General features: G+C 40.0%; 1 protein-coding gene across 1 annotated transcript; it reads right to left on the bottom strand.

Moving 5' to 3' along the window:
• Positions 1-1,164: 1,164 nt before the first annotated feature.
• Positions 1,165-12,779, bottom strand: LOC306644854 (spermatogenesis-associated protein 31D1-like; the record flags this gene model as incomplete). Its single annotated transcript, XM_079112122.1, has 4 exons — positions 1,165-5,263; positions 5,534-5,594; positions 6,174-6,213; positions 12,654-12,779. 4 exons carry the CDS (start codon positions 12,777-12,779, stop codon positions 1,165-1,167), a joined length of 4,326 nt encoding a protein of 1,441 aa, XP_078968248.1.
• Positions 12,780-21,715: the final 8,936 nt, after the last annotated feature.

The following is a 21,715-nucleotide window of genomic DNA, read 5'->3' as shown; positions in this document are numbered from 1 at the left end:
AATATCTGTAACACTGGTGCATAACCCAAGACTCAGCTCTAGACTGTGAGCTGTTGGTGATGGAGATCTACTATGTCTCCAAGCAGCCCATGAAAGTCAAAGATGGCATTTTCATCCTGAAATGTGAACTGTACCTACTAAGGGCAAGATCTTGCATGTTGACATCAAGGTTCTACCCCCGTTGCCCTGGAAAAGAGGTATGCCGTGCTTGGCAATCAGCCATGTAGATGCTTAGTACTCAAAGAACACCCCATGTACACTTCTGCCAGTATGGCATTGGAAAAGGGAAGTGCTGACAGGATCACACTGGGAAAGAGCATTTGTTCACAATGTGGGTGTGATGAACCGTTTTTTCCACGAGCAAAGTCATTCTTTCCCCTCTTCATGTTTTTGTTTCATTACTTTCTCTCTCTAAGTATCATTGACTTTATCTCAGCTTTATCTTACCCTGGGAGTAAGGTAGCTTCCTGTTTAAAATTCCTAACACCAACATCTGGGCTTACCTACACCAATAACTGGGCTTACCTTTTGCTTGCGAAAATACCAAGTCCAGGCAGCATGAAAAAGTAACCAGGGAGGGGAAACTGTTCCCTTAAGTAATTTTTCAGTAAGGAACACCAATGGCAAGTTCAAAGTATGTTTCTTTTAACCATTAACAAGTCCCTTATAGAGCTTCTTAGGCAGCACCTACCCTGCTCGTAGACCCTACCCCCATCACCCAGAATCCACTGCAGCAATACCGCCAAATACTCTCATGCAAGTTTCTCCATTCTGTATGATCCTCTGGTCACTGACATCTGTTTGTGAAAAATGACTAAGCCACTCCATTCTCAAAATTCTTCGAACCTTGAATCTCTTTAGGTATGGAAGACCCATCTTTATCACTGCAGGGGGAAGATGTAGGCTGTCATATATTGTCATTAAGGCTAAGGTAAGGGGTAGGAAGCAGTGAGAGCAAAGGTTTTTTGAACACACTTGTCACCTTTTAGAAGTCCAGAGAGGCAATCAGTAAGAGGTTCTCCCCTTCCCTAAGATATGGGTTACCCAATACCCAAACCTCCAACACAGTTCACAAAAAAGAAAGCATCTTATTAGAAAATTTATTGGGGAAAATCAATATTTTCAACAAGGAATATATTATTTGGGGAGGAGAAAATTTTCTTTCTAGACATTCTGGAGAAGCATTTTCTGTTTAAACAATAGGGACAAATTTCCCAACACAGTGCCTTTAGCAAAAGTAGGGGTAGCTGGAGGCACCTGACCAACTTGACATCTGTAGGTAGTATTTCGGTGGAGCATGGTCTCCTTGTATGGTATGGGTGGGGAATGCCTCCGATATAATAGCTTATCTTGTACTGTCACACTTTTCTGGGGTTGTCTGCCCCTTTCCATGACCAATCTGTTTCTTATAGGATACCTCTGACCAGTGAGGCCAACTTCCTGGCTGCAAGACTTGGCACTTGGCACCTTAGAACAAGGAGTCTTGAGGTTGAAGGCCTGTTTCTGCACAGGCTTTGCCCGAACCTGTGGTCCTGCCTTGTGCTGAATTTTCCCAGACATCCTCAGGGTGGAAAGAGGCTTTTTCTCTACTGCATGCCTCCCCACTAGTTTCTCCTCTAAGACCTTCCCAATGTCTGTCATGATTTTCTGAGCTTCAGTATTCCCAGTGAAGGCAGCTCTCCTCTTAATCAGGTTTCGGCCTTTCACGGATGATGAAGAGCTGCCCTTTTTCAGAAAACCTTCTTGCCCTTTGGCTTTTGTACTAGGACAAAACCATTGAAAAAAGTGTTTAATCTGATTTCTGATGTTTTCAGGAGGAGGTTGTCCCTTCAGTGATGGGGTTTGGGAGGACTTGCTCCCAAATACCTCCTTTAATGTTGTGTCTTGAGTGTGGTGGGGCCTCCTTCTAGGTTGGCGTGTCCCCAACCCTGCATCCCCTCCACCAAACTCGCCTGTTTTGGATGCCAGCGGGCACTCCCTCTTTGATGCTAGTGGTAAATTCTTGTCCTGACACTTGCATAAAACATGTGTAGGGATCCAGGGTTTTTGTCCCTGGTCTATACTGATCCCTCTATTCTCAAAATGGGCTTGTAGCACCTGAGAAGCTGCCATGTCCCCACTAGAAGCACTCTGGAAATGAGTTAGTAATGTCTTAGATGTCAAGTCATCTGAGGCAAGAGACAAGTCAGGGGTAAAGCCTGAAGCCAGGCCACACTCCCTGCTCTCCATTTTAAACTTCAACTCATTAAGCAACTGATTTTTAAGATCTGATGATTCAGAATCTTTGGGAGCTGATATTCCTTCTGGGGGCCTTTCAGTGGTCAGGGTTGGTTCAACTTTACTCATATTCACATCTATCACTGAGAAGCTTTCTGCCTCTATGGTCATCAGGCTGTTAGTAGATTGTGATCGAACAACACAGAGTTCTTTTGCCTTGAATATCTCCCTGGACTTGTTAAATGTGGGAAAATATTCTAAATTCTTAATCATTTTTCTCTGGGGCTTCTCTGTGCTATTGTTGGGACTCACTCCCTTATTCCATGACTTGGGTCTAGCCCCAGCCTGCCTTGTGGGCAGCTTTGAGCTGCATCTATTGGCTATTACAGTCTGCTTCTGACTCTCTTCATCTATGTCACTGCGTATGCAGGGTAACAAAGTCTGTCTGTCACTCTCAATTGCCTTGATGTTCTCTGTAAGCTCATGAGAGATACAAGAGGGTGAATATCTTAGTGTCCTCTTACTTTCCTTGCTCACAGTTGAAGTGGCAGGAAGAGGACGATCTACAGTGGGAACTGAATTTGTTGTTCCCATCTTATCTCCATGAAAAGTGTGAAAGCCTCCTTTAAGGGGCTTGGAGACTCCAATATTAGAAGCCTTACCAGAAATAAGGCTGGCTGAGGGGGGAACTTCAGAATGAAAAGAGGACCAGGATGGGGTCCCTTTCATGTTGAAGATATCTATGGATTCCTGGACCTTGTGGGGAAGCCCACATATCATCCTCTTATGAAACAGTTTAATATGGTCTTCCAACTTCTTTTGTTTTTTGGAACCAAGGAAGGAAATATCCTGGGAGGTATTGAGGCAGTTGTCCTCACCCACCAGTGGTGCCAAATCACTGTGTTTCATTTTGCTGGGGGAATTCTTGGAGCCACTCAATGTCTGCTCTATAGAATGCCATGATCTATGCACAGAGCCAGGCATCTGACTCTCATTGATTTCCTCAAATTTCTTGCTCAAATGTACTTCCAGAGTTTCTGTCAGTTGTTTCTGAATCGAGTTATCCCTTGAGGTTCTTGATTGTTTTCCTAAAAGACTATTCAATTGATTTTTCAGGTCTGTCTCAAAGTCAGAGTACAGACTATTATCTGGAGCCCACTTTGGGTCACTCAGTGGATAATCTTTTTTGCCACTCTCTGGACTCTTTACTTTCTTCACTCTCTCCTCTAGAGGAAGTAATTCAGAGTTTCTTTCATGGGAACTTCTGGGTTGGCTCAATTTAAGTTCTTTGCTACTTTGACCCTTAAACAAAGAGATCCATGAAAGTCCATAACTGCTCTTAGATTCAGCTGCCTCAGGAACTTCTGTTTGAGGATTCATACTTGACAGAGACTCATGGACTCTGTGGGGCAGACCCCACCGGTGTTGAATAAGTCTCTTTCGAAGGTGGTGCTCTAGTTTCTTCCGAAGCTCTTTTTTGAGGGGAAAATCTCCCAGAAGGATCGATGGTGAAACATAAGCCTTGGAGGACTGCCTATCCAATGAAAGATTGGGAGCTGGAGGACAAAACTGTTCCTTGGATTTTTGGACCACGGAGGGTAAACCCCACACAGTTTCCTGTTCTTTCTGTAACACGTTATATTCCAAGTCATGAATTTCAGATGGCAGGAGAGACTGTGCCTCATCCTGGAATCTATGAAAACACACTCCACAGCTTTGAACCTGGGATGATGGGAGTGGTGACAAGATAGGGACCGAGGACTGAAACTGGTCTTGAGATGGGAGAGGAGGAGGAGTATGTTGAGACTGGGGCGGGGATTGGGTCAAGGGTTGAGATTGGATCTCAGGCAAGGACAGAGGTGGGGAATGGGGTAGAACTGGAGATTCATCCACTGTGGTGGAATTGGACATTTTATTGAAATAGACATAGGTTGAACAGTCACCTGAAACAAATACCTTAGGATTCAAGGACTCACTGTGCAGAGATGGGAGTCCCCAAAAGAATTGGGTGTATTTTTGCTGCAAATGACCCTCAGAGGACTTAGGATATGGGATCTGGTGGTGTCCCTGCAATTCCTCTGATTTGTCTTTGCTGCTCTGTAAAGGGAGAGAGACAGGTGAGTCCTGTTGATCAGCAACTGACTCTAACATTTTCTCTGAAGAATTGAGTTGGTAGTCTGGCTTAAGTTCTTTTGGAAAAGATTTTTTCTTTTTGTTTTCCTTCTGCATCAGGAAATCACCCTTCTTTTTTATTTGTCTCTCCAGAAGTGCCAAGACATCTGGGCTGAGAAAGGAGATGTTTCCAGATTCTACAAGGTTGGCTGTAGCATCACTTTCAGAAGAGGGCTCAGAAGAATGGAGGTCAATGAGGTTTTCGTTATCATCAGTGTGCTCCAATTTAGGTGGAGACAAGTTCTCAGCATGGGACTGTTTTGCAAGACTTGCACTTTCAGTGCTTCTGGTCATTGGGACATCAGTGGACAACCCATCCGGGCTATCCACCAGAGACAGGGTGGCTTCAGGTTGGACATCAGATGGTTTTTCTTGACTGTCATGTAATGGGGGAGGGATTGGAACAGGTGGTTGAGGTGGGAGATGATCTACTGGAGGTTCTGAACTCAAGGGAGGAGGGATTGGAATAGGTGGTTGAGTTGGGAAATGATCCACTGGAAGTTCTGTACTCAAGGGAGGAACAGACTCTGGTGGCAGAGAGTCACCAGAGAGTGATGAGGGCAAAACTTGTTCAGTTAAAGAGGTGGCTTGGTCAGATGAGACTTCAGAGGAGGGAGGTGGAGTGGGCTCAGACAAAGGGGCTGATATTGAAGTTTCTGAAGGGATGGCTGAGACAACAGCAGACAGAAAAACTGATGAGTCTTTCACAGACGTTATGGAAGGCACATGGGACACAGAATTAGCAGCATCTTCCAAGGACGCTTTACACAGCAGTTGACTGACCTTAGCAGATGTTCTATTACACACTCCACAGAGGGGATCTGGACATAAGAGTTGCCGGAAGTGGATGATATCACTATTCTGGCCCGAGGGGCTGCAGGAGACAAAGTACAAAGCTGTAACCAGACCAGTACAAGGGAAAGGAGGGTCTGCAGTACTGTCCATGGTGGGGAAGCCTGCTACCTGCTTTACACTCCCCACATCCATGTCCTCACAACACATTCCCCCCCTCCCAAGGCCTTCATTCACATACCCATTACTGTGGCTATCCCTACTGTGATCAGGGCATGTTGCAGTGAATCCCTGGGGAATGTATATAACATGTGAGAACAGGACCCAGTAAAGAAGGGAAATGATTAATTACCTTTTCAGAATAGAAAGCAGCTTCCTCCCCTCCTCTGCTTCTCTCTGGCAAGTTCTCCGCCCTGGAAAACCAGGACAGTGGGTTATATGTAGTGAAGGTAGAAACACAGGTATGATTCAAGAGTCCCTTTATGAGAAAGAAGATATTAAGAATCTGCCGACTAGGTCATGTTGTCAGGGATGATATTAAGAAGATTTACCTGTACGTGTGGTTTTATTTATAAAGTACTTTCATATGCATCATCCCAGGATACTAAAAATTACCACCTGAAGCAACAGGAGTCAGTAGCTAAGTCAGAGATGAATCTGAGCAATGAGAAATTATAGTTTATACCATGGAGGCACACAGAAATTCTGACTCCAGAGCAACCAAGTGTCTTGGACATCTCACATGGCCACCTACTAGGCAGTAACCAGTAGTTGGCCAAACATTTTAGTAATGTGAGAATGGAAATGACACAGGAGGGGAAGGCAGAGACTCTGAGGAATGTCTCAGATCTGACTGATTTCTCTTGAACCTCTTCTCTGAGACTGTTTCCTGAGAGTCTGTGCCTACAACATGACACGCTCCAAGATCATGGAGCTGGACGAGATAGGAAGGCTCACCCTTGTAGAGCTCAGGTCAGACAGACAGACCTTACCTTTAAATGCATCACTTTTCCTCAAGCGTGTGGCCTGACGCTGAAAACAAAAAGGAAAGAATGATGGGCTGGGGCGGATTTCTTTTGATCCTTTCATTAGCAAGCTTAGACATTCATTATGCCAGAATCTCAGAGCTCTTCATTTTTTTAGTTAGTAGAAATGTATTTCCTCCTTTTATTAATATTGATAGGCAATGAAATATTTTTAATTTTCTTTCTTTGACAATTATAAAGGAGGATTTTGTCGGTGGGATCCACATTTGATGTTCTTAGGAATCCTCTGCTCAAGGAGACCATAGAATTTGGGTGCCCTCCCAGAGTCTCCTGTGTCCTGAGGACAGAGCTTAGGTTGCAGGCTCTGCTCAGAAGTCCTGGAGGTCAGCACTGCTGTCCTGAGCAGCACAATAGGAAGGCTTGATGAAGGACATCTGACATGGGAATGAGACTGAGGGTCTCATGTTAGAACAGACATCTCTTTCAGAGAAACCAAACTCTCTATCCAAACATATCAAGATCTTTAGAATCGCTATGCTTGGGACTTTTTCTTGGAAAGCTCCACCATACCCCAAAAGATAATCTGTGAGCTTCAGATGGAAATGTTCTTCCCCTCTGAACCCCTGTCTGACTTCTTTCTCTAAAGAGTGAAGTTGTATCTTGTCCTTAGACTTCCCACCTTCCATGTCTTTCTGAGCTGCACAAATATTTAGTAATGGGAGAAAGGAAATGAGAAATCACAATAGACATTTCATAAAACATTTCACATTGGACAAAAATAAGAATCTCTGTCTGGGGTTGTGGCTCATTGACAGAGCTCTTCCAGAACCTGGGAATGGGTTCGATTCTTAGCACCACATTTATATAGATAAAAGGTTAATTGACAAAAAAATATTAGAATTTCCTTGGTGGTTCACTCTGCTTCCTTCCCTTTCAAATGGTTGCATTCTGGCATGTTAGATATTTGAACAGCTGGAAGCAGAAGTAGAGACAGAGCAAGGTAAAAAATGTACATTTGGGGTCAATACCCCAAGAAATTGAACCAAGATCAACCATGGTTCTCTATAGCTCAGAGAAGAGAACATTCTTCATGGTCTGAATCGCCCAGCTGCTAAAGACAAATGAGTTCTAGCGGGTGTGGGCTTGTCTATAATTCCAGGCCTTCATCACTAAGAATTGGAGAGTCACAAAATGAAAGGGTTCTGAGGGTGGAGGAGGACGGTGACCAACCCTTCATTTGTTAGTCAGTAAAAATGTATTTCTTCCTTTCATTAATTTTGAAAGGCAATGAAATATTTTTAATTTTTCTTTCTCTTATAATTATAAAGGAGGATGATGGTGGTGGGATCCACATTTGATGTTCTTAGGAATCCTCTTGCTCAAGGAGGGCATAGGATTTGAGTGCCCCACCAGGGTCCCCTGGGTTCTGAGGACAGAGCTTAGGTTGCAGGCTCTGTTCAGAAGTCCTAGAGGTCAGCACCTCTGTCCTGAGCAGCACAATAAGAAGGCTTGATGAAGGACACCTGACATGGGAATGAGACTCAGCGTCTGATGTAAGAACAGACATCTCTTTCAGAGAAGCCAAACTCTCCATCCAAACCCATGAAGATCTTCAGAATTACTGTGCTTGGGACTTTCTCTTGGAAAGCTCCACCACACCCCAAAAGATAATCTGTGAGCTTCAGATTCAAGTGTTCTTCCCCTCTGAACCCTTGCCTGACTTTTTTCTCTAAAGTGTAAAGTTCTATCTTGTCCTTAGATTTCCAACCTTCCATGTCTTTCTGAGCTGCACAATATTTAGTAATGCAAAAAAGGAAATGACAAATCACAGTGGACATTTCACAAAATATTTCACATTGGTCGAAAATAAGAATCTGTCTGGGGTTGTGTCTTAGTGGCAGAGCGCTTGCCTCAACTGGGACTGGGTTCGATTCTGAGCACCACATATATATAGATAAAAGGTCCATTGACAAAAAAATATAAGATCTTCCCTTGGTGGTTCACTCTGCTTCCTTACATTTTGGATGGTTTCATTCTGATGTGTTAGTAATTTAAATAGCTGGAAGCACAAGAAGAGGCAGAGCATGGTTAAAAAAGTATATTTCGGGTCAATACCCCAAGAAATTGAACCAAGATCAACCATGGTTTTCTCTATGGCTATTCAGAGAAGAGAACATTCTTCATGGTCTGAATTGAATAGGTGCCAAAGGCAAATGAGTTCTCAGGGGGCCTGGGCTTGTCTATAGTTCTAAGCCTGCATCAATAACATTGAAGAGTCACAAAGGAAAAGTTTCTGAGAAGGGGGGCGGAGGGTGACCAACCCTTCATTTGTTATTCAGGAGAAATGTATTTGTTCCTTTTATTAATTTTGAAAGGCAATGAAACATTTTTAACTTTCCTTTCTTTGACAATTATTATGGAGGATTTTGTCAGTAAGAACCACATTTGATGTTTTTAGAAATCGCCTGCTCAAGAAGGACATAGAATTTGTGTGCCCTCCCAGGGTCTCCTGTGTCCTGAAGACAGAGATTAAGTTGCAGGTTCTGCTCAGAAGCCCTAGAGGTCAGTACTGCTGTCTTGATCAGCCCAATAGGAAGGCTTGATGAAGGACACCTGACATGGGAATGAGACTCAACATCTAATATCAGAACAGACATTTCTTTCATAGAAGTCAAACTCTCTATCCAAACCCATCAAGATCTTCAGAATCACTGTGCTTGGAACTTTCTCCTGGAAAGCTCCACCACATCCAAAAGATAATCTGTGAGCTTCAGTTGGAAATCATCTTCTTCTCTGAACCACTGCCTGACTTCTTTCTCTGAAGAGTGAAGTTCTATCTTGTCCTTAGACTTCCTACTTTCCATGTCTTTCTGAGCTACACAAATATTTAGTAATGTGAGAAAGGAAATGACAAATCACAATGGACATTTCACAAAACATTTCACATTGGATAAAATATGAATCTCTGGCTGGGGTTGTGACTCAGTGGGAGTGCACTTTCTTAGCCAGGGACTGGGTTTGATTCTCAGCACCACATATATATAGATAAAAGGTCCATTGACAAAAAAATGTAAGAACTTCCCTTGATGGTTCACTCTGCTTCCTTACAGTTTGGATGGCTTCATTCTGGCTTGTTAGAAATTTCGATATTTGGAAGCATAAGTAGAGGCAGAGAAAGTTTGAAAATGAGTATTTGGGGTCAATACCCCAAGAAATTGAACCAAGATCAACCATGGTTCTCTGTGGTTATTCAGAGAAGAGAACATTCTTCATGTTCTGAATCACACAGCTGCCAAAGCAAATGAGTTCACAGGGGGCCTGGGCTTGTCTATAGTTCCAGGCCTGCATCACTAAGCATTGAAGAGTCACAAAGGGAAAGGGTTCTGAGGGTGGGGGAGGATGGTGACCAACCCTTCATTTGTTAGTCAGTAGAAATGTATTTCTTTTATTAATTTTGAAAGGCAATGATATATTTTTAATTTTCCCTTCTTTTACAATTATTATTATTATTATTTTTTTTGTGTGGTACTGGGGATCGAACTCAGGGCCTTGTGCTTGCGAGGCAACCACCCTACCAGCTGAGCTATCTCCCCAGCCCTTCTTTGACAATTAGAATGGAGGTTGATGGCAGTGGGATCCACATTTGATGTTCTTAGAAATCATCTGCTCAATGAGGACATAGAATTTGGGTGCCCTCCCAGGGAACCCTGTGTCCTGAGGACAGAGCTTAGGTTGCAGGCTCTGCTAGAAGTCCTAAAGGTCAGCACTGCTGTCCTGAGCAGTATAAGAGGAAGGCTTGATGAAGGACACCTGACATGGGAATGAGACTGAGGGTCTCATGTTAGAACAGACATCTCTTTCAGAGAAGCCAAACTCTCTATCCAAACCCATCAAGATCTTCAGAAACACTATGCTTGGAACTTTCTCCTGGAAAGCTCCACCACACCCCAAAAGGTAATCTGTGAGCTTCAGATGGAAATATTTGTTCCCTCTGAACCCCTGCCTGACTTCTTTCTCTAAAGAGTGAATTTGTATCTTGTCCTTAGACTTCCCAAATTCCATGTCTTTCTGAGCTGCCCAAATATTTAGTAATGTGAGAAAGGAAGTGACAAATCAAAATGGTTATTTCACAAAACATTTCACATTGGACAAAAATATGAATCTCTTGCTGAGGTTGTGGCTCAGTGGCAGAGGGCTTGCCTCGCCTGGGACTGGGTTTAATTCTCAGCACCACATATATATAGATAAAGGTTCAGTGACAAAGAAATATAAGAACATCCCTTGGTGGTTCACTCTGCTTCCTTACCTTTTCGATGGTTTCATTCTTGCATGTTAGAAATTTCAATAGCCGGAAGCAGAAGTAGAGGCAGAACAAGGTTAAAAATGTACATTTGGGGTCAATACCCCAAGAAATTGAACCAAGATCAACCATGGTTTCCATGGCGATTCAGAAAAGAGAACATTCTTCATGGTCTGAATTGCACAGGTGCCAAAGGCAAATGAGTTCACAGGGGCCTGGGCTTGTCTATAGTTCCAGGCCTACACCACTAAGCATTGAAGAGTCACAAAGGGAAAGGATTCTGAGGACAGAGACGGAGGCTGACCAACCTTCCATTTGTTAGTCAATAGAAATGTATTTCTTCCTTTAATTAATTTTGAAAGGCAATGAAATATTTTTAATTTTCCTTCATTTCACAATGATAAAGGAGGATTTTTTGGGTGGGATCAACATTTTATTTTCTTAGAAATCCTCTGCTCAAGGAGACCATAGAATTTGAGTGCCGTCCCAGGGTCCCCTGTGTCCTGAGGGACAGAGCTTAGGTTGCAGGCTCTGCTCAGAAGTCCTAGAGGTCAGCACTGCTGTCCTGAGCAGCACAATAGGAACGCTTGATAAAGGATACCTGACACGAGAATGAGACTCAGCATCTGATGTTAGAACAGACATCTCTTTCAGAGAAACCAAACTCTCTATCCAAACATATCAAGATCTTTAGAATCACTATGCTTGGGACTTTCTCCTGGAAAGCTCCACCACACCCAAAAGATAATCTGTCAGCTTCAAATGGAAATGTTCTTTCCCTCTGAACCCCTGCCTGACTTATTTTTCTAAAGAGTGACTTTGTATCTTGTCCTTAGACTTCCCACCTTTCTTGTCTTTCTGAGCTGCACATATATTTAGTAATGTGAGAAAGGAAATGACAAATCACAATGGACATTTCATAAAACATTTCACATTGGACAAAAATAAGAATCTCTGTCTGGGGTTGTGGCTCATTGGCAGAGCTCTTGCATAGCCTGGGACTGGGTTCCATTCTGAGCACGACATATATATAGATAAAAGGTCCATTGACAAAAAAATATAAGATCTTCCCTTGGTGGTTCACTCTGCTTCCTTATCTTTTGAATGGTTTCATTCTGGCTTGTTAGAAATTTCAATAGCCAGAAGCACAAGTAGAGGCAGAGCAAGGTTAAAAATACACATTTTGGGTCAATACCCCAAGAAATTGAACCAAGATCAATCATGGTTCTCTATGGCTATTCAGAGAAGAGAACGTTCTTCCATGGTTGAAACGCACAGTTCCCAAAAGCAAATGAGTGCTCTGGGGGCCTGGGCTTGTTTATAATTCCAGACCTGCATCACTAAGGATTGGACAGTCACAAAGGGAAAGAGTTGTGAGGGGGAGGGAGGATGGTGACCAACACTTCATTTGTTAGTCAGTTGAAATGTATTTCTTTCTTTTATTAATTTTGAAATGCATTGTAATATTTTAAATTTTCCCTTCTTTGACAATTACAAAGGAGAATTTTGTCGGTGGGATCCACATTTGATGTTCTTAGAAATCGTTTCTCAAGGAAGAAATAGAATTTGAGTGTCCTCCAAGGGTCCCCTGTTTCCTGAGGACAGAGCTTAGGTTGCAGGCTCTGCTCAGAAGTCCTAGAGGTCAGCACTGCTGTCCTGAACAGCACAATAGGAAGGCTTGATGAAGGCACCTGACATGGAAATGAGACTCAGCATCTGACGTTAGAACAGACATCTCTTTCAGAGAAGCCAATCTCTCTATCCAAACCCATTAAGAACTTCAGAATCACTATGCTTGGAACTTTCTCCTGGAAAACTCCACCACACCCCAAAAGATAATCTGTGATCTTCAGATGGAAACCTTCTTCCCATCTGAATCCCTGTCTGACTTCTTTCTCTAAAGAGTGAAGCTCTATCTTGTCCTTAGTGTTCCCACTTCCATGTCTTTCTGAGCTGCACAAACATTTAGTAATGTGAGGAAGGAAATGACAAATCACAATGGTCATTTCACAAAACATTTCACATTGGACAAAAATTAGAATCTCTGGCTGGGGTTGTGGCTCAGTGGTAGAGGGTTTGCCTATTTTGGCACTGGGTTGAATTCTCAGTACCACATATATATACATAAAAGTTCCATTGACTTTAAAATATAAGAACCTTCCTTGGGGTTCACTCTGCTTCCTTACCTTTTTGATGGTTTTATTGTGACATATTAGAAATTTCAATAGCCGGAAGCACAAGTAGAGGAAGAGCAAGCTTAAAAATGTATATTTGGGGTCAATACCCCAAGAAATTGAACCAAGATCAACCATGGTTCTCTATGGCTATTCAGAGAAGAGAACATTCTTCATGGTCTGAATTGCACAGCTGCCAAAGCCAAATGAGTTCACAGGGGGCCTGGGCTTGGCTATAGTTCCAGTCCTTCATCACTAAGCATTGAAGAGTCACAAAGGGAAAGGGTTCTGAGGGCAGGGAAATAGAGTGTGCACCTCCCCCACTGGCCACCAGGGAGTTCATCCCTGTAACCAGGTCTGTTGTTCCATTTCCCACTTCACCCTTTCCTCACATCTTGCTTCATTACCTCAGGGAACATTACTGTTTCTTCTATCTCTAACTAAGTTATTGTACATGAGCCCTATTGGTACTGTTTGGAGCCCTTGACTTGGACCTCACCAATTCGACTGCCTGTAAAGTCTGACATGAACTGCCAGGAATTTTTGCTTGTACCAAGACATTTAAACTTTGGGGTCATCCCTATCCTTAAGTTTACCCCTCTCTCTCTGACTAATTGGTGCAGTATTTTCAAATTCAATAAACAATGATCTCCTCTTTTTCATGTTTTTATTGATTATTTCAATCCTACAACTTCTAGCTACCTAAAATGCAAATAGTCGGTGCCCTCCATATCAATTTCTTAATGGTTATATGACTTTCCAAAACCAGGAAGAGGTTATGGTGTGCTAAGGAATTTATCCCCTTGGTTCTTGGTGGCAGGGAGCCACCTAGCATGTCAGAACCTTAGGGGAGAATCTAGTCTTGAACAGCATCACCTGATTACCCTTGTGGGTCACATAAGTTTGATATTTTTCTAAGAATGTCTTGCCATGAACAAAGCTGAGAAGATCTGTGCTATATAAGCATCCTTTTATTATTAGAAAGTCAACTTCCTGTCATTCATGATTCCTCTGTAGTTTCCACATATGAGAGAAAACATACTACCTGAGTTTGACTTCTTTTGGTTAACATAATATTCTCACATTCCATCCATTTTCCCACAAATGACATACTTTCATTGTTAATGGCTGAGTAAAACTCCTTTGTGTATGTACAGCACAGATTGCTTATCCATTCATCCATGATGGACACCTAGGCTGGTTCTGTACTTTTGACTATTGTGAATTATGCCGTCAACTTTAATTTCGTATACCACGAGTGGTATAGCTGGGTTGTATAGTGGTTCCATGCCTAGTCTTTTGAGGAAACTTCATAGTGGTTCTACTAATTTGCATTCCAACCAGCAGGGTAAAAGTATCCATTTTTAACAATAAACGTTGACGAGGATGTGTGGAAAAGGGTACACTCATATTGTGCTTGCAGAACCAACCTAGGTACCCTTCAACCAATGAATGAATAAAGAATGTGTGGTGTAGGTACACAATGGACTATTACTCAGTCTTAAAGAAAAATTATGGCATTGTAGAGGTCTTTCACCTCCTTGGTTATATTTATTCCTAGGGTTATTGGAGGGTTTTTGCCTATTTTTGATGGGATTTCTCAGCAGATTATTGATGTATAGGAAAATTATTGGCTTTTGTATGTTGGATTTGTAACCTATTGCTTTGCTGAATTTGTTTATTAACTCTAGCACTCCTGTGGTGGAGATTCATGGATCTTGTAAGTATAGGTTCATATCAGCAATTGGTGCTAATTTTACTTCTTCTTCTCTTATTTTTATCTCTTTTATTTCCTTCTCTTTCCTAATTACTCTGGCTATAATTCCTAGCCCTGTGTTGAATCAGAGTGGTGAGAGGGGTCAATCTTGTCTTGTCCCAAATTTTAAAGGAAATAGTTTTAGTTTTTCTCCATTTGCAGTGATGTTGGTTTTAGACTTGTCATAAATAGCCTTTATGATGTAGATGTAAGTTCTGTCTTGTTTCTTCAGTGTTTTTATCATCATTGAGTGCTGCATTTTGTCAAAGGCTTTTCTGCATCTATTGAAATGATTGTGATTTCAGTTTTAATTTTATTTATATGGTGACTTTAATTTATTGATTGACAAATGTTATACCCTTGTTACAACTGTGGGATAAAACCAACTTAGTCATGATGTATAATCTTTTAAATATGTTGTTGAATATTATTTGCTCCTATTTTATTAGGAAGTTTTACATCTAAGTTCATCAGGGATATTGGTCTGTAGTTTTCTTTCCTTGTTGTGTCCTTTGGTTTTTGTGTAAGTGTGATACTGGCTTCATAGGATAAATTCCAAAGTGTTTCCTCATTTTCCATTTCCTAGAATAATTTGAGGAGTAGTGGTAATAGTTCTTAAGGATCTGGTCCAATTCCACTGAGTATCCACCTGTCCTGGACTTCACTCTTTTGGCAGACTTTTATTACTGCTTCTATCTCATTGCTAGTTATTAGTACAGTTGGGTTCTCTGGGTCCTTTTGATTCAATTTGGGCACATCATATATTTATAGAAATGTATTTATTTCAAATTTTCCAATTTATTGTAAGTTTTCAAAATAGACCCTAATGATCCTAATGTGATGCCTGTGGTGAATTCTCCTTACTTGTCTCTAATTTTATTAGTCTGCTCTTTTTTCTTTTGGTTAATTTGACTAAGGGTTTATCAACTGTGTTTATCTTTCCAAAGAACCAATTCTTCATTTTATTGATCCTTTGCATTTTTAAAAATTCTCTATTTCACTGATTTCAGCTCTGAGGTCTTATTTGCTTCCTTCTACTGGTTTTGGAAATGTTTTTGTTTGCTTGTTGTTTCATTTTTGAACCAAGGGATGCTCAGCCACAAGCTATATCCCTAGCCCTTTTAATTATTTTTTTATTTTGATACAGGATCTCACTAAGTTATTTAGGACCTTGCTAAGTTGTTGAGGCTGTCTTTGAACTTGTGATCCTCCTGCGTTAGCCTCCTAAGCACAGTAATTATAGGCATGCACCACTGCACCCAATTGTTCTTTTTTTACTTTTTTCAAGTAACTCTCGGCACAGTCAAGTAACTTGAGATACATCATTTGGTATTATATTTGGGATCTTTCTGATTTTCTTTTGTAGGCACTCATAGCTATTAACTTTCCTCTTAGAACTGCCTTCATAGTGTCCCAGACATTCTTGTATGTTATATCATTATACACATTTGATTCAAAGAGCTTTTTAATTTCTCCCCTGATTTCTATCACTCATTCACCATTTAATAATGTTTTGTTCAACCTTCACATGTTTATATAGTTTTTGTAGGGTTTAGTGTTTTGAGTGTTCATTTGTAATTTCATTCCAATATGATTTTGTAACATGCAAGGAATCATACTCATCTCCCCCTTCTCTCTCTCTCTCTCTCTCTCTCTCTCTCTCTCTCTTTCTCTCTCTCTCTCTCCCTCACAATGCTTTGAGTTGCATTGTGATCTAAAATATGTTCTATTCTCTATTTGCGGAGGGTTCCATTAGCAGTTGTCACTGAATGAACTATCCTATAGATATTTGTTAATTCCATTTGATTTATGAAATTTTTTATGTCAAAAGCATCATTACTAAATAAATGTCTGGATGACCTATCTACTGTTGTAAGAGATGTGTTAAAATCACCCAGTATTATTGTGCTTGTATCTATCTGAGTCTTTTATTTGAGTAGTGTCTATTTTATGCAATTAGGTACACCAGTGTTTGGGGCATAAGTATTTGTTAACATTATATCATTTTGTTGGATTTTGTTTTTACAAGTATGAAGTGAATTTCTGTGTATCTTCTGATTAATTTTGGCTTGAAGTCTACTCTTTTAGCTGTGACAGTAGTTATTCCTGTTTGCGGGGAGCGACTCCATTTGTATGGTATATCTATTTTCATCTTTTGACTTTCAGTCTGTGACTATGTTTGCCTTTGAGGCAAGTTTCTTTCATACAATTAAACCACATATGCTTGAGTCTTGTTTTTTAATTCATTCTGCCAGTCTATGTCTTTTAATTGGATAGGTGAGACCATTTAAATTCAATGTTATTATAGGGATATTTCATTAAATCCTGTCATTTTGATTTATTTCTAATGTTTTAGGAGAAATAAAAGGTTTTCCATGCATGTGTAATATGCCAAATACATTCTGCTGTGAAGTATAACTAAAAACTACGAGCTTTAAAAAAAATTAATGATCATATATCTCATTAGCTTAGTTCCTGTTCAAAAGAGATAAATTTACACATCATTTCTTCTGTGTGTAGTATTTATTTATGTATTATTGTAGTGCTGGCTTATTAGTCATGAATTCATTTTGTTTTATCTTATCTTGGAAGAGTTTTATTTCTCTTTGATTCTGAAGAATAGCTTTTTTGAATATTGTAATCTTGATTGTGAGATTTCTTGAAGGGTTGAAACACATTATTTCAACCCTTTCTTGCTTTTAGCGTTTGTGTTAAGAAATCAGAAATAATACTGATCAGCTTGCCTCTAAATGTGACCTGACATTTTTCTGACGGATTTAAAATTTTATCCTTGCTCTGTATGGAAGACATTTTAGTTCAATGCATTGTGGAGAGGTTTCTTCCTTTTTCTTTTCTTTTTTTTTTTCCCCTTGCACTTGTCTGTTTGGGGTTTTACATGCCCCTTCTATCTGGATGACCATCTCATTCTGAAGGTTAGAAAAATTTATTATCATTTCCCTGAAGAGGTTATCCATGCCATTGTCCTTAACCTTTCAATCCTCTTCAATTCCAGTGATTCTTAAATTCAGTTACTTTATGTCCCAATGTTTTGAACATTCTGGTCATGTTTACTAATTTTTTTTTCCTAATACTGTCTGAATGTCCAGGGTCAGACATTTTATGTTCCAGCTCTGAGATTCTGTGTTCAGCATAGTCTACTCTATTAGACAGACTTTCCACTGAACATTTGATTTGATTTATTGTGTATTACATTGCCAAGATTTCTGTTTTGTTCATTTTCAGTAAATGTATCTCCTTTATGAATTTCTCATTTATAACCTCTTTATTTGTCTTTGGGTATTCTCTCAGAATTCATTGATCATTTTTATAGTCAATCTTTTGAATATATTATTTGGTATTTTATCTACTTTTTTATTTTTGGAATAAGTTACTGGAAAATTGTGAACTTCAGGAGGTATCATGTTCCCTTGTTTTTTCACATTTCTTGAATTGCTGTGTTGAGTTTTAACCATCTATTGTGATGAGTTTCTCTTCCACAATATGGGTGGGCCACACACTTTTCTTGCCAAAGTGTTCTAGAGTGCTCCAGATTGAGACACCTTTGTAGGTGTGGTATCAACAGTCTTCACGTTAATTCTGTTATTGCTATAGGGGTAAATGTCCATGAGTGGGAATAAAGAGTCCCCTAGCCATCCCAACTTGGTGCCTGGACATTAGTGTGGGTTATTTTCTCTTCTATTCTTTGTATTAAATATTGCTGGGTTGGATTAAAAACCAAGTACCAATAATATGCTGTCTACAAGAGACTCACCTCATAGACAAAAACATCCACAGACTGAAGGTGAAAAGATGTGAAAAAAAAAATATCATTTCCATGGGTCTCATAAATCAGAAGGTGTTTTCTATCCTCAGATAAAATGAACTTCAAGCCAAAGTAGGGGAAAAGAATATCATTTCATATTGCTTAAGGGACTTATACATCAATAAGACGTAACAATCATACATATTTATGCCCCAAGTAATGGAGCATCTATGTCCATCAAACAAACCCTTCTCAATTTCAAGAATCAAATAGAGCACAACACATTAATTAATACTGGGTCACTTTAACATGCATCTCTTATCATTGAATAGATCCTCCAAACAAAAATAAGAAAGGATGCTATAGAATTAAAAATACTATTAACAATTTAGGCTTAACAGACATATATAGATTAGTTCATATTCCTATTTAGGATATTCATCCATCAATGAGTGAATGCACTTTCTACTCAATAGAACATGTATCCTTCTCTAAAACAGACCACAATTAGTCCTCAAAGAACTCTTAACAAATACAGAAAAACTACATTAATGCCTTGCATTCTGTCAGATGATAATGGAATAAAATTAGAAATCAATGATACAATAAAAACTAGAAGTTACTCTAACACCTGGATACTACATAATATGGTATTGAATAAACAATGGATAGCTGAAGAAATGAAGGATGAAATAAAAAAATACTTAGAGGTTCAATAGGATAGCAATAGAGCATATCAAATCTCTGGGACACTATGAAGACAATTCTCAGAGGAAAGTTTATTGTATAGAACTCATTTATTAAAAGAATAGAAAGTCCCCAAATAAAAGCTAATATTCCATTCAAAGCCTTAATAAAAGAACAAATGAACATCAAAAGCAGTAGAAGACAGGAAATAATTAAAATCAGAGCTGAAATCAGCTGAGTACAGTGATGCATGCCTATAATCCCAGCAGCTCAGGAGGCTGACAGAGAAGGATCATAAGTTCAAAGCAGGACTCAGCAATGGTGATGTGCTAAGCAACTCAATGAGACCTTGTCTCTAAATAAAATACAAATAGGGCTGAGGATGTGGCTCAGTGGTTGAGTGCCCCTGAGACACTGCCCCCCAAAAAAATTCAGAGCCAAAATCAATGAAATTAAAAAAAAAAAACAAAGAATTTAAAAAAAAAATCAACAAAAATCAACAAAAATTGCCAAGAAAATTTGGTTCTCTGAAAAAATAAAAAGATGAACCCTTAGTTAAGCTCAGGAAAAGAGAGAAAACTCAAATTACTTAAATTCATGATGTAAAAGGAATATCACAACAAACATTACTGAAATACAGACTATAATCACACTATTTTAAAAACTAATACTCTAAAAAAATAGAGAGTCATAAGACATTGACAAATTTCTAGAGACATATGAACCACCCAAATTGACTCAGTATGACATAGAAAATTTAAACATATCAACTTAAAAACTCATTCAATGAAGCTAGTATCACTCTGATACCAAAATCCGGAAAGAAAATTTCAGACAAATATCCTTGATGAACGTAGATGGAAAAATTCTCAATAAAATTCTGGCAAATCACATACAAAAACATTAGAAAGATCCTGTAACATTATGAAGGGCAGTTCATCCCAGGGATCCAAGGTTGGTTCAATATATGGAAATCAATAAACATAATTCATTACTTCAATAGACCACATTATTATCTCAATAGGTATAGAAAAAGCATTTGACAAAACAGTTTTGAAAATGGGTGTGGGAGGATCCAAGATGGTGGACTAGAGGATGACTGCATCTCCTGTCACTCCATATCCCAGGATTCAAGAAGGGGAGGCATTGAGAGACTCGGACTAACATAGAGCCACGGGGTGAGTCTCTCCCACAGGGTGACGTTCAGCCCCAGCAGCAGGCCCGGAGAGGGGCGGCTTCTCAGAGCAGGGCAGTACATCTAGAGTCTTCCCCAGGCAGCCCTGCTCCCTCTGGTGGTGGGCTTCTCCACGGCCAGCTTCTCGGAGCCTGCTGCCCAGTGAGAGCCTTTCCGTACAGAGCCACCTCCAAGTTCCGGGCCAGCAGCAAGCTTCGGCCCTCAGGCAGCTTCAGAGACCAGTGCAGGGCAGCCAGAGACTTCCCCAAGCAGCCCTGCTCCCTCCCGCAGCAGGCTCCTTCCATGGCCAGCTTCTCGGAGCGGAGCCCAGTGAGAGCCTTTCTGCAAAGAGCCAGCTTCAAGCCCTGGAACCAGTAGCGGGTTAGGGGCAGCTTTCTTTGGAAGCACTGCATTATCAAGTTCCTCCAAGACTTCAGGCTACTGAAGGCTGGGAGGTGATATACTACAAATCTACAGGGACACTATAAGCCAATAGAGGAAATCTGCAATATCTCAGAGTACCACTGATATCTGACCAATATGAGAAAACATGGGAAGAAAATGTCCCAAACAAACCTAGATACTATATCAATGAAACCCAATGACAGCACAGCAGAAGAAACATCAGAAAAAGAGTTCAGAATGCACATCATTAAAACAGTCAGGGAAGCAAATGAGGAGATGAAAGAGCAAATACAGGCATTGAAGAAGGAGATGAAAGAGCAAATGCAGGCATTAAATGATCACAGCAATCAACAGTTAAAAGAGGAAATACGGGAAGCAAGAGATCATTTCAATAAAGAGTTAGAGATACTGAAAACAAACAAACAAACAAACAGAAATCTTTGAAATGAAGGAAACAATAAACCAAGTCAAAAAATCCATAGAAAGCATAACCAATAGGATAGAACACCTGGAAGACAGAACCTCAGACACTGAAGACAAAATATTTAATCTTGAAAACAAAGGTGAACAGAGAAGATGGTAAGAAATCATGAATAGAATCCATAAGAATTATGGGATATCATGAAAAGGCCAAATTTAAGAATTATTGGGATTGAGGAAGGCACAGAGAAACAAACCAAAGGAATGAACAATCTATTCATTGAAATAATATCAGAAAATTTCCCAAATATGAAGAATGAAATGGAAAATGAAGTACAGGAGGCTTATATGACTCCAAATATACAAAATTACAACAGACACACACCAAGGCACATTATTATGAAAATACCTAACATACAAAATAAAGACAGAATTTTAAAGGCTGTGAGAGAAAAGAATCAAATTACATTCAGGGAGAAACCAATAAGAATATCAGAAGATTTTTCAATCCAGACCCTAAAAGCTAGAAGTGCCTGGGACAACATTTTTCAAGCCCTGAAAGATAATGGATGCCAACCAAGAATCTTATACCCAGCAAAACTTACTTTCAGATTTGACGACGAAATAAGATCCTTCCATGGTAAACAAAAGCTAAAGGAATTTACAAAAAGAAAGCCAGCATTACAGAACATTCTCAGCAAAATATTCCATGAGGAGGAGATGAAAAACAACAATGAAAATCAGCAATGGGAGTAACTAGTCTAAGGGAATAGCCAAATAAAGGAGGAACCTAATCATGTCAAAAAACAAAAATTATCAAATGACTGGGAATACAAATCATATCACAATAATAACCCTAATGTTAATGG

This window comes from Sciurus vulgaris (assembly GCF_902686455.1).
Source record: "Sciurus vulgaris genome assembly, chromosome: 15".
Classification (NCBI taxonomy): domain Eukaryota; kingdom Metazoa; phylum Chordata; class Mammalia; order Rodentia; family Sciuridae; genus Sciurus; species Sciurus vulgaris.
The sequence above is the reverse complement of the archived record's forward strand: the minus strand, read 5'-3'. Positions and strand labels throughout refer to the sequence as shown.